Source organism: Tribolium madens, unplaced genomic scaffold (assembly GCF_015345945.1).
Source record: "Tribolium madens isolate multiple individuals breed KSU strain unplaced genomic scaffold, Tmad_KSU_1.1 Scaffold_2;HRSCAF=44;Tcas5.2_LGX, whole genome shotgun sequence".
NCBI classification, from domain to species: domain Eukaryota; kingdom Metazoa; phylum Arthropoda; class Insecta; order Coleoptera; family Tenebrionidae; genus Tribolium; species Tribolium madens.
In genome coordinates, this window is record NW_025400995.1 from 5,294,190 (window position 1) to 5,307,036 (window position 12,847).

The 12,847-nt window shown below is 34.0% G+C and overlaps 2 protein-coding genes across 4 annotated transcripts in view; one reads left to right on the forward strand and one right to left on the reverse strand.

Moving 5' to 3' along the window:
• The first annotated feature begins 344 nt into the window (after positions 1-344).
• LOC123006140 (RNA-binding protein 5) lies at positions 345-7,107 on the forward strand. Its single transcript, XM_044400379.1, has 12 exons — positions 345-538; positions 614-775; positions 3,422-3,725; positions 3,805-3,928; positions 3,988-4,057; positions 4,164-4,237; positions 4,477-4,599; positions 4,652-4,766; positions 4,818-5,054; positions 5,374-5,751; positions 5,807-6,762; positions 6,815-7,107. The coding sequence occupies exons 2-12, from the start codon at positions 616-618 to the stop codon at positions 6,950-6,952; spliced, it is 2,679 nt and encodes an 892-aa protein (XP_044256314.1). The 5' UTR covers positions 345-538; positions 614-615; the 3' UTR covers positions 6,953-7,107.
• Positions 6,759-12,847, reverse strand: part of LOC123006141 (cytosolic carboxypeptidase 6) — a 30,792-nt gene continuing 24,703 nt past the window's right edge. For all 3 annotated transcript variants that reach the window (XM_044400382.1, XM_044400381.1, XM_044400380.1), the window contains exons 2-9: positions 8,960-9,207; positions 8,812-8,906; positions 8,541-8,766; positions 8,362-8,491; positions 8,085-8,311; positions 7,943-8,034; positions 7,674-7,897; positions 6,759-7,557 (exon numbers count right to left, since the gene is read on the reverse strand). In XM_044400382.1, coding sequence (XP_044256317.1) covers positions 7,100-7,557; positions 7,674-7,897; positions 7,943-8,034; positions 8,085-8,311; positions 8,362-8,491; positions 8,541-8,766; positions 8,812-8,906; positions 8,960-9,154 — 1,647 coding nt within the window. In that variant the 5' untranslated portion in view covers positions 9,155-9,207 and the 3' untranslated portion in view covers positions 6,759-7,099. The remainder of the gene's footprint in view (positions 7,558-7,673; positions 7,898-7,942; positions 8,035-8,084; positions 8,312-8,361; positions 8,492-8,540; positions 8,767-8,811; positions 8,907-8,959; positions 9,208-12,847) is intronic.

Sequence of the window (12,847 nt, forward strand, 5' to 3'; positions counted from 1 at the left end):
AATGAAGCAATTTAAAGAACGTAAATAGTCACCGTTCCAGGAAGCCTTTTAAATAAAAGAACCCGACTTCCTTTTTTATGATCAACTGGCGCTTTTAATAAAGATTGCTTTTTTCTCAGTTTATTTTTACCGAATGTTGGAACCTGCATCGAACATCTGCTTTAGTTTTGGATTGAAATTGATTTTTCTCGATTATTTTTGCGATAATTAAGGGAAGGTGTCACGGATTGGGGTCCTCCAGGTTGGGGATCATGCGCCCAAGCTTGCGCTCTCTGGTGCGCGTTCGGAGAAGTCCACTTGGTGCTGATTGTTGTTGGAGAGAGAAATTCAAGGATAAATTGTTGGCATCCTTGTCTAGGTAGTCAAAGTGGTCGTCTACAGAGGATAATAACAACGTGACGATGCTAGTTTTTGAGTGTTGACGCGTTGGAAGATTTTTTACCAATTTTCAGAACTTATGATTTTAATTATGAACTGAGAATTTCCAGCTTTAAGAACTCCAAAAACGCTGAATGTGTACAGAATTTGTGGTAATTAAGTAAGTTTGGTGTACGGCATTACCTGCCGCCATTTTTATTGTGTCAGTTGTATACAATTGTTTTGTTCCGGATAGACATGGAAAGATCTAGAGATTATTCACCTAGAGGACGAAGCATGTCCATATCACCAGAGTACAAGGGATCGCCAGATTACAAAAGCAGGTCGCCGTCGAGGTCTCCACATTACAAAAGACACAACGGGCATAGGTCACCCACGTTTCACAGTTCAAAAAAATGTAAGTCGAGGTTTGGGCAAGGAAAAAGTGAGTTTTCATTTGAAAATTAAACAATTCGATACTACATTAATAAGCAGTCTGCATATTACGCTTTACATCATTATCTGCTAGGTACTGGTGATCACCCACTATTAACAACAGACATAAAAGAATAAATACTAAATAGTTGTGTGTTCCAATGCATGTAATATTATTTAGTATAGACAATATGTAATGTGGAATATAAGAAATTAGTTTTAAACTTGTTTCTGTGGAAACAAATTCAGGCAAATATAGTTAAAGTAGTTATCTTTATCGCATACTTAAAGTACATAACACTCAAAAAACAATTATGGCAAAATATTGTGTCTGAAACTACATATCGGAATATATTCTGATTTTATGTTTATATTTACATCTAATGCGTATTAGTTGTAGGACTTAGACAAAACTTTGATGACGAATATTTTTTCAATAAAATTTATAATTAACTTTTATTAATATCTAGTCAGATTGAAATAAAACGAATATCTCTGTGTAAAAACTTTAGCAAACAAATTCCTTTTACATCGCTATAGTAAATCATAAGGTAAAATAATATTTGTGCCTCATGTGGAGTAATGCAAAACATTTTTGTTTTATCTTGTAATGTATCACACAATACGGTTTTAATTACGTGTGTAATCAGAAAAAGTTCATATTTTAGGCGTATGTTTACATCATTTATTGAGCAATTAGTTGTAGGGCTTGGACACAACTTCGACCATATTTAAATTAATTACAGTTTTATTCTGAAGTCAAAAATAAATAATACGAATTTCTCCTTAAATAAAACTTTACTAAACAATATTAATAGTGCAACACTTTCTTTTTAATTTTTTTATTTAAATTGTATTCTTCACAAGCTGATAGTTCTAAAAAAATGTCATGTCACTTGAAATGTAAATATTATTAAAAGAAATCGAAAGAAATAGACTATGAATTGATATTTTATAAATAAAATAACACTAGAAAAACAATTATATTGTATTATGTTTACATATATTACACAATTAGTTGTGAGGCTGGGATATTGAGTAGTTTTTATTTAAATTTGATTAATTTTTATTAAATGAAATAAAACGACTTTTTTCTTAAATTAAAACTTTACGAAATAATATTAACAGTACATTTTTTTTTCAATTTTTATTTAAATTATATTGTTGGTAACTGGAAGTTATTGAAAAGGGACCGGAAGAAATAAATTAAGTTGGTATTTATAAATGAAAAGAAAGTATTACATTGTATGTATTATAAAAATTGTCTGTTTTAGATTTAAAAAAGTCGACGAGACATGTATGACATGTAAAATTTTTGATAGCCGAAACTAAAACACTAGTAAATCATAAAACAATTAATGTTTGTGTCTTACGTGGAGTTCAGACGACGTCAAACATTTTTGTTTTATCTTGTAATGTAACAAACAATAAATAAGGTATTAATATTATGTGTAATCACATTTTTGTACAATTAATTGCGCAATACGATCCCATAAAACTACAGACTTAAGACTAACACACCTGAATCTGCACTTATTGTTTTGTCTATCCCAAAAACTGAATGGATTTCTTGTGTTCCCACTGTTTGGTAAACATCAATCCAACCAAACAGGTGCAAACTGGGAATTACAGTGACTAAAGTTTTGAATGATTATCATTCACACTAGTTTCCACTAATCACTAATTAAAATTATTTAACAAAATGTTCATATCCACTGTTTTTAGTAAAGGTTAACATTCACAAACCTTTAAATACAAAAACACTTAACATATTTTGTTTAAAGCTCTGTAGGTATGTGAATATGACTACGAGTTAATTTTTCTAACTTTGTAACAGAATAACACAGCACTCGCTCGAATACATTGACACACTGATAAATAATTCTCTATTCGTACCCTATTATTACGCAGCTACAGCTGAATTCGGAGAATCCTTGCGAGGCGCTATCCCTACCAAGGATACACTACCTACTCTACTCTACTCTACTGCTTCAGTTCTTCTACATGTCTTGAGTGGTATGTGTGCATAAATTCGTTAACCAAAAATGTTGTACTCGACCATGATTTATCATGAAAAAAATAAATCGGGCAAACGTAAAAATAGAAAAAATGATACAAGTTTAAAAGATAAAAGAACTAAAAGAAATAATATAACTAAAAGTGATGAAGAAGAGAGTAGAAGAGGTGATAAAACTGAAAATGATGATAGAAATAGAAAATATAATAAAACTAAACGTGATGGGAGAAGTAAAAGGGATGATAACACTAAAAAGGATGATAGAAGCAAAAGGGATGATAAAACAACTAAAAGGGATGATAAAACTAAAAGGGATGATAGAAGTAAAAGGGATGACAAAAATAGAAATACAAAAAGGACAAAAGATGACAAAAGCAAAGGTTATAGAAGTAAAAGACGTGATGGAATTAAAAGGGATGATAAAATTAAAAGAAACGATAGAACTAAAACTCCTGGTAGAATAAGAAGATATGGTTTGAGTAGGAGTCTTAATAGAAATACATATTTACAGAGGAGATGTGTCTCATGTAAGACATCGTAGAAGGCGGTCTTGTAAAATTATTTCGGAGAAAGTAAGAGATTTATGTTTAATGTGGTATTACTTTGTTATAGTTCATCATGAATATTCGGACGAAAGAGGAAAAAATGGTAGTGACTATGAGAGTGATCGTGAATACAGAAGAGAGTCCTCTTGGGATGGTGACCGGAGAAGTCGATCAAGAACCCCGGAATATTCTAGAGATCGGGAAAGAAGTAAACATTACAGAAGTAGGGACAGGGATAGGGATAGGGATCACCATAGGTCTAGAGGGAAAAGATCGCGAAGTGGTTCACGATGGGAACGAAGATCAGAAGATAGAAAAACACGTGATCGAGACAGGTCATATCGCGACGATGATAGGGACAGTGTGGATAGGTATGACCCATCGTGGGAAAGTGGAGTGGTTATAAAATCAGTTTGAATTGTCTACTTATGCCTGTTGTAATTTTAACAGTGAACGTAGCCCTAACGGAGCTGTTATTGGAGCTAGCGGATCTGAAATAATAGGCTACAAAAGTCAACCTCCCAACAACACCATCATGATTCGTGGACTTGCGCAGCACATCTCCGAAAACGATGTAAGAGCCACTCAGTTACTCAGTATGAATTTGATGCAAGTGAAATGTGTTGTATTTAGATTCGTCAAGATATTATCCACTGCGGTTTGATGCCGAAGGATATTCGTCTCATCAGAAAAAAAGACACAGGTACTTACTTTAGAATAGTATTAGTATAATTTGTCCTTGGGCCGTATTTGTGCATTATTTCCTCGTAAGGCCGGGTAATTCCATTGGTGTCTATTGTGCTGTTTAGGTACTTCACGTGGTTTCGCCTTTGTCGAGTTTTCAACACTTGGTGAGGCCATTCGGTGGATGGACATGAAACAGGTATCTTAGCTTACAGAAGAGATTGTAAACAATTGTTTTCCTAGTTTTTTAAAGGCTCGATAAGTATGATTTTTATTATTTACATAAGTTTTCTTCAAAATTAATCAAAAAAAAAAGAAAATCAAGTCAATTTTTTTTCTACTCCATCAAAATAATTTTCTAGAGCGCAAGGTCTCTTAATAAGAGGGGTAGTAGTTACCAGCAACTTGTTTCTAATGTTACCCTATTTTTGTTCACAGGGTGTTTTAATGCTTCAAGAACAATATCGTGCTATAATGCAGTATAGCATTCCAAAAGACGTCTGCGCGAATTCAGAAAAACCACCAAGTCATAAAGCTTCAGCTGACTGGTTTTGCATAAAAGTAAGATCGTGTAACAACACTTTAAAAAACGACAATTTTAATTTGTTAACAGTGTGGCGCCCAGAACTTCAAAAGACGAGATAATTGTTTCAAATGTCACGCTTCAAGAATGGAGAGTGAAGAAGGTGGTAGCGGAAGTGATGAAATATGCACTTACACCACCAAAAGTGAGTAGGTCTTGACTGACGTCACAAGGTGTCAATTGTTATTTGTTGCAGCTATCATGATACGAAATCTAGACGCCTTGACAACGGAAGACTCTGTTATGTCAGTTCTCAATACTGTCATTCCTGATTTAGTCAAGTCAATATCAGCAGTTTGTATTGGTCGTGACCCTTTGACTTCAACTTCTCGAGGTATTTGTTACCTTGGAACAGAAAGCACGATCGACGCTTTGGCCATTTACGGAGCTTTAAGCAATTTATCCAGCCCCCTCACAATTGACGGAAAAACAGGTTCGTTTTTCAAACATTTATTTATATCACTTATTTATCACATATCCAATTAGAATTAATTTTTACCAACAAAATAAAATACACAAAAATAAGGCTAGAAAGCAAAAATTAGTCAACTCTTTTCTTACAAAACATTGAGGTTAAAGTCACGCGCGCACAAAATAACGTAACGTAGTACGTAACTTCATTATTTTTTTATATTTTTTTTTTACTGTTTCAATTTCTGTAATGTAAAATATTATTTTAAACAACAGCTGTCTTTAAGTAGCGTCGTTGATAATTATAACATTTGAGAAGATTCTAGTACTGACTTTTTTAGTGATTCTGTCGTATTGTAAGTACAACATGGGTGACAATAAGAAAGCCTATTCTCAGGCTGATAATGTTGCTTTTCCCAACGCATCCGTCCCGAGCACTTACGCAATGACTGATGTGGAGAGTCTAGCAGAATATGCTGCAAGACGTTACGCTAAAACCCCGAGCGAATACATGCATTACATTGAATATTACCGAAACTACTTCACCCAACAAATCAGTGCTGGTAACTCGATTACCCTACATCAAGAAAACCAAATGGATGCAGCAAACGCTGCAGCTGCTGTAGCCCAATCAGCCATCCAACAAATGCATGCTAATAAAAATTTCTACGATACTACCCACATGTCAATTCCAAATGGAACCGATGGCAAGAGATATCGTAAGTTGCGAACCTAACATTCGAAATGATTATTTGTAATTGGATTTTTTTATAGCTGTTCCTGACGTTTCAAAATACACTTACGACAAAACCACCGGATATCAATATGACGCAAGTACCGGTCTGTATTACGACCCGAATTCAAACTACTACTGGAATAGCGTTATTCAAAAGTACCTTTACTGGGACCAAGAAAAAATGACATACGTTTTAGCACCCATGACTTATGAAAGTTACACGGGTCAGCAAGCCATGGCCGCTTCAACCGGGTCACAAGAACCGGAAGCGAAAAAACCGAAAACGGAAAAACAAGATAAAGTCAAAGTCGCGAAGAAGATCGCCAAAGATATGGAAAGATGGGCAAAGACGCTAAATCAGAAAAAGGAGATGTCTTTTGCGCGTGCTAATTCGGAGATGGGCGCCAGTAGTAGTGGTAGTGCGTCAGCTGATGTCGGCTTTTCCGTACTGGAAAAGAAAAACACGAGTCAATTGGTTCCAGGTTTTTATAAAAATGATTCTGATGAATCCATTCCTGCAGCCGCCGCTCCTCTCGTTGCAGCTTACGGTGGCGAAAGCGATTCTTCAGGGGAAGAAGACATCGACGAGATTGAACTTTTAGATTACGCTAAACTCATCTGTAACCTTTGCAAACGTCAATTAGGATCCGCTGAAGCTTTAACTAAACACGCCAAATTATCCGCCTTGCACAAGCAGAACCTGGAAGCGCGAAAGAAAACGAAAAAGCTTGAAGGTACTAAAGAAAAAGTCGTCTACAGAGACCGGGCTAAGGAAAGAAGAATGAAATACGGCGATCCGGATGAGCCCCAACCCAGCAAACTCAAAGAAAAATATTTGAAGTCGCGAGAATTAGCTGAAGTACCTGTCGCTGCAGCATCGGTTTCGGAACCGATAGGTGCCGAGAATGTAGGCAATAGATTACTACAAAAAATGGGCTGGACCGAGGGTCAAGGTTTAGGGAAACAAAATCAAGGAAGAACTACAATTATTCAGGTAATTTATTTTTATACATTATGATATTGATTTTTTATCGTCCTTTGTATAGGCGGAACAACACACAAGTACCGTTGGGCTAGGAAATAAAGTCGCAGGATATACAGCTCTAGCAGGAGAGTCGTACAAAGACTGTGTTAAGAAAATGATGTATGCACGTTACCAGGAATTAACAGAAAAGGAAAACTAATCAGGTCATTCAATTGTTTCACACTTTGTAAAGTGCCAATTAGTGTAAATTGGTTTCTTCTTTTTTCATCCGAACATGTTAATAATTAGTTTTTATTTTGTTTTATAACAATTATGGCGTTTCGTTCACAAGTTGAATAAATAATTATTATGTAACTCGTTTATTTTTTCTGGAAGCCTTCTCAATATCATTTCTTGTTATTAAATTGAAATCAATTATGGAAAGACTGGGCTCTGGGATTACTACAATTGTAGTAGGAGGTGGTGAGCCAATCCGTTCGGACTTCGTTGAATATGTCACGTTTGTCTTTTTCATGTAATGTGTAAATTTTTCAAAAAAACGGCTCGTTTCCGGTTTCCTATACGTATCATCAATCGAAGTATCACTCTCGTAATTAATATTCAGATCTTTGAAGTGAAGAAGTGCTTGAGTTTTCGTCGTGTGAGGTCGCTGTCTGTAAGAATTTCGTGTCGTTGATCTCGAATGATGAGTCCTAGGCCTGCGTTTTTTGTTTTGAACTTCCATTGCCAACTCAATCGGAATTGCCCCAGTACTGTGGTAGTATTCAAGAAAAGTTTTAACTAAATTGCGACCACATCTCATATCTTTTTACGTTAAGAAAACGTGGTCACGTGACCGTCAACAGATAGTTGCATAGAAGTCAGGCGCGTCATCGATTATATAGTTTTAAAAATCGTGCTAAAAATACTTAAAAGGATACAACTGTCTTCCGTATAAGGAACTGTGACGTCAGACCCTTTGAGTTTGTATCCAAAAAATGACACTTCAAATGTGTAACAGTTGACGCGGTCGCTTAAAAGTTGGCATAGGTATCTTCTAGCAGTGCCAATTTTCTTCGGGTCGGCGTTGAACATTGCATTTTCGGTTAAATAATCGTCGGCAGTTGTCGCTAGTAGTTTCGGAAATAGAATATGCCTCTCATACCTATACGACACATATTATTTTTATTACAATTTTTTTTTCTATTACCTGTAAACATCTTCGTAAGTGTTGCCATAAATGAAACAACCTTTTAGGCTCGAATGGGCATGGATATCGATTACAAAATCTAATTGAAATTCCTGACATATTAAATTAAGTCGAGTTAACCACCGAAATATTTTATTTGTACCTTATTCTTGTCTAAAGTTAGTAACATTTCTGTTGCTGCCTTTAAAGTTGGGTGGCTCCAAGGCGTGGTTAAATGCCATGATCGATTTAAATCAACTCCCATCACTGTACTCCGGTAATTCCCCAAAAATACTCCATCAGGATTCAACATTGGAATTATTTTAAAAATAACATGGTCTCGCAACGTACTCGCTATAGCATTTGAACTTATCAACAGTTCCAAAAGCCCTAATAATGTTTTCATCAAATTTAAAACACATTTTATGTAAGTTTACTACCTTGACATACAAAACTAGCCGGTGATTCACCAGGATGCACTCGCGCCATTATCGCAATAACTCGTCGTTTTGAATTAGGTTTAGATCGGTCTAAAGAACCGATTGTGATTAAGTCTAACCTTCGTTTTTGCTAAAACCTTTGATTACTTAAATGTTAGCAAAGTGGTGCTGCAAGTTACCACACTATTTCCTAAAAGTTCTCTCTGAAACGATTCATTCAAATACGATCCTTTCGATTCTAATATAGATAAGAACATTTGAAGTTTAGAATAAGTAAAAGGTGGAGATAACGCAAACTGGAAGACTTCGTCTTCTCGGTCAAAACCGAACGAGAAACTTAACACATAATGACCTTGATGAGCCAATGATTTGTGATAGTAAACATGTTGTTTTGGGATTCTTTGCCTAAAAGTTCTAATTACTATACTTCCAACAGTTGAGCGAACTTACCATTTTTGTCGGCTTGAAGACTTAACTAAAGGAGTTAGATTGTCATTGAATAAATTTCGATTTTTGCTAATGTTTACAATGTTGAAAATGACTCTCTGTAATTTTTTGCCATTTAATTGAAGCTGTCACAATGACAAATTCTGTTTACCTGATCTTGTTTAACGTTATCGACTGTAAAATTAAACCAAAACCTAATTCGAGGGCTACAGGTATCAGGACGGATGAATAAATCATACTCATATTCGTTGACTAAATCGACTCTACCTAAATTTCCAGATTCGAAAGAAGCATCAAAACACAAATGACCTCGTTTTGCTTTACCACTGTGGCCTGGCGGTCTCATTATAATTCGATTTACATTACCTAAACCACCCTCTCCATCACTGTCGTCGCTATCTGTAAAAAATTGACATTTCATTTAGAAACAAGCAACGAACGAGATTTAAAAATTTGAGGGTGTTTTATTTAAATTGCATATATACATGAGATCACAGCATTAACAGCAGATATTTCATTGATTGATTCCTTCAGAAAAATGTGTGCAGTGGCACACAAGTTTGAATTATGAAAGTAAACCCGGTGCTCTAAAAATAGAAGCGTGAAAAAAGATTTTTCTAATGTTATTAATATACAGGGTGAATCTAAAGTACGGAACCTAGCGGTTTTATTTTTAATCATTTGCCTCCAGCAAATAATAATTAATTTAAATTAAAGTAATATAAAAAATGTGATCGTATTTTCAGAACGAAATTTTGTTTTGTTTTTGAGTTATGCGATTTTTTTTGTCAAAATTTGCAATTTATGTGTAAAATTTTTTTTGAAAAAATTAAATATAAAGCGGATAGTTGTAATCCTTAGAGTATAGCTTTTATGAGAACAATGATTTTATAGTGGGTTACCATTTAAAAAAATTATTTTTTTTGTAGAACTCAAAAACAAAAGGAAATTTCGAAAAAATTTATTCTTGTTAAATTATCACATTTTTATAGTACTTTATCACTCATCAATTAGTTTTTTCAAAAAATAAATAGTTTAAGCAAAAAATGTTTGGTTCCACACTTTTTATTCACCTGGTATGTATGTATTCGAACAGAAATAAAAACACTTTTACACAAAGTGAAGGCTGGTTCAATGTTCATAAAATATTTAAGTCCAAAATACGTATTAAACAATGCTATTTAGCAATTTGCTAAAACATGTTTAAAACAAAATAAAATAAAAGCAAAATAAATATAAAAATCTCAATGCTAAAATGTTCAAAATCAAAAACTGAGTAACAGGTTCAAAGACGCGAAAGGAGGTACTTAACACGCCCAGTCTCAGACGTCACATTTCCAGACTCAGTTTTTAGGATATCAGCAAGGGTCTCTGTGCAAGAGTTATTAGCAAGGGCTGGAAGCAGTGCGCGAATGGTGATCAGTCAGTTTGATGCGTAGACGTTTATGCCTTCGCCACTTTGCACTGCTGTGCTCCTGGTAGCACGATTTTGTTTTCGAACGCTTTCCCGTTTTGCTTGGAGACATTTTGTTGAAAAAATTTTGTCCAGTTTTAGTTTTCCGTGCATATTTTTTTGTTAATGAGCATTTCTTAATTTAAACCTTTTATTAAAAGGAGTTTTTAATTAAAATTTTTTGAAATTATTTAAATTTTGCTTTGAACATTACACTTTATTAAGAAATGCAAGAACGTTGAAAAATTATTTGATACCATGTCAAAACGTTTTGCTATTTGATATCTCTATCAAATTATTTGCTCGATTCGTATAACTTCAAGATTATCCATACCGTTGGAAGGGTGCCACATGCAGGTTTGCTGTGCGAAAAGTACACCTTAGAGTGTCATTAATTTTTCAAGAAAATGAGTAAAATAAAACAGTTTATAGGAGAGTAAATATTCCTGAGTAACACGCTAGTCATTTTAAAAGAAGCCAAAAGGTGGCAATTTTGTCGATACAAATCCGCTTCTTATCCCTCTTATGTGATTGCACTTTGCCACATTCCAACATTCAATTAGATTTAGTCGTCAGTGTAGTTAGTCTTTCATGTTTTTTTTTATCATATAATAAAAATAATGTCAACTTATAAGAAAAACAATAATTTCTAAAAATTGTAGGTATCCAAAAATTAAAACAAAATTATTATATGTAATAAAAACTGGCATTTTTTGTTTCACATTTAAAGAAAGAATGTATCCCTTAGCTTTTTATGCAATTTTTGCTTTAAAAAAGAAACTATTTGTTCTCAACGCTTACTCTTAGTTTATTAGTGATTTATTAATTACAGCACTCCAATTTGTAATTCAAGTACGAGTATAATACATATGTATACTGCAATGAGTTCTTGCAACATTGCAACTTTATTTATTGATTTATTGTACAGTTGTGTACACAGTATATCGGACAAAATTAAGTGTCAATGACATATTTTTTGTATCTCTAAAATCAAAGAAATCTTCATTGTTAGGCCAACATATTTAATTGAAAAATATAATCGATTTGCAACAAATTACTATTTTTTTTTTATATTTTTTGTCCTTCAGTCCTAACTAGCAGTCATTATCTTCAAATGAATAGACTCGTTTCGTTTGTTGTCAATCAATCAATTTACTTGCTTGAATTTTTAATGCGGAGAAGCAACCTTTAAGTAAACAGTAGGTATTTTCTCACAGTTGTGTTATTTTTCCATAGATTTTCAGTTATTTAAGATATGTAGAAATACGTTTCCGGGAATATAGATTTTACGTGTTTAGAGATTAAGGGGAGTCTTCAGTTCCACCACGAATATTTACCACCCATTATCTAAAAAGGTGATTAAGTAATTATGGTAGTGTCAGATATTTAAAGAGTTAGGTATTGTCTAAATTTTCATTTTCACAAATTATAATTATACAGGATGATTTAAAAGTGTCGGACCATTTCTTGGGGTGTGATAAAGGACATCCAAGTTAAAAGTTCGCATGACAAAAAATTGTTTAAACCTTTTTTCACGAGATACAGCTCTCCAAACGTTCGACTTTATGTTAAGTTTTTGGCCGTTTAGATCATGTAATTTTGAGTCTAGTTAGCGGAAACGGCAGATTTTGCAACACTGAACATTCTAAAAAATATAAATTTATTTTTATTATTAGCACCATTCGAGAGTTGGTCCAACACTTTTTAATCACTCTGTCGAAGTGTTCAAAATAGATAATAAAAATCCCACCCATGATTTTATTCCCAACATTGCACTTTAATTCTTTAATTCCAAATTTTGCAACCCGTGGTGGAACTGACCATAGGGATTTTCGAACCCCCCACTGGCGTGGGGGAACTGGCAAACACCCCGAAAAAGTTCTTGTTTTTACTTAGACATATATTTATTAAAATAACGGAAGCATGTGGTGATGTTTCGAAGGGTTTTGCTGCATAATAATGATCGTTAATGTATGTAGGGGTTGGGGGTATGAAACATCGTGTAAAATATATGACAATATCATGTAGTTCGTGAGATAAACATGGAAATTATAAAGAAAAAAATTACCTTCCTTGCGATGGTAAATACTAGTGTGCTGTAGTGGATCACATGCAACTGCCATCTCAACATTTAAAAAAATTAAAGAAAATATTTAATTGTGTAGGTTATCTATTAACACTAGGTTGTGTAAACTTGTACTGCAACTACCCTCGAGGTTTAAAAGCTTGCAAAGCGTTAACCGTGTAGTGTTATCAGAAATAGAATCAGATAAACACGGAATCTAAAGCTTTTAAACATTGCATGGAACTAAACTAATAGGCTCATAATTAAACTTTATGGAAAAGTGTTATTTCCAGCAGAAAGGTGGAAACCAGCGGCTCTAATTTAATTGGATTGGGGAAGTGTGTCTAAAAAAAGAGCAATTTGTGTCAAAACTGTCTCAATTTGTGTGTTTGTCATAACATCGAAAAAAAACCCTTTCCAATTGCTACCAACCAGCCCAATATATCGATTTCAAACTTGAAACTAATCGACTAATGATTTAACTTTTCTTAATTAGGGCTGTTACATACCTTCTCCAAAAT

What these genes read in the sequence shown, in the direction of transcription:
- LOC123006140 (XM_044400379.1), top strand. Translation starts at nt 616, where the DNA reads ATGGAAAGATCTAGAGATTATTCACCTAGAGGACGAAGCATGTCCATA. An exon ending in GGTGGATGGACATGAAACAG is followed by an intron (nt 4,238 to 4,476) that starts GTATCTTAGCTT and finishes TTTTGTTCACAG; the next exon opens with GGTGTTTTAATGCTTCAAGA. An exon ending in ATGCACTTACACCACCAAAA is followed by an intron (nt 4,767 to 4,817) that starts GTGAGTAGGTCT and finishes TATTTGTTGCAG; the next exon opens with CTATCATGATACGAAATCTA.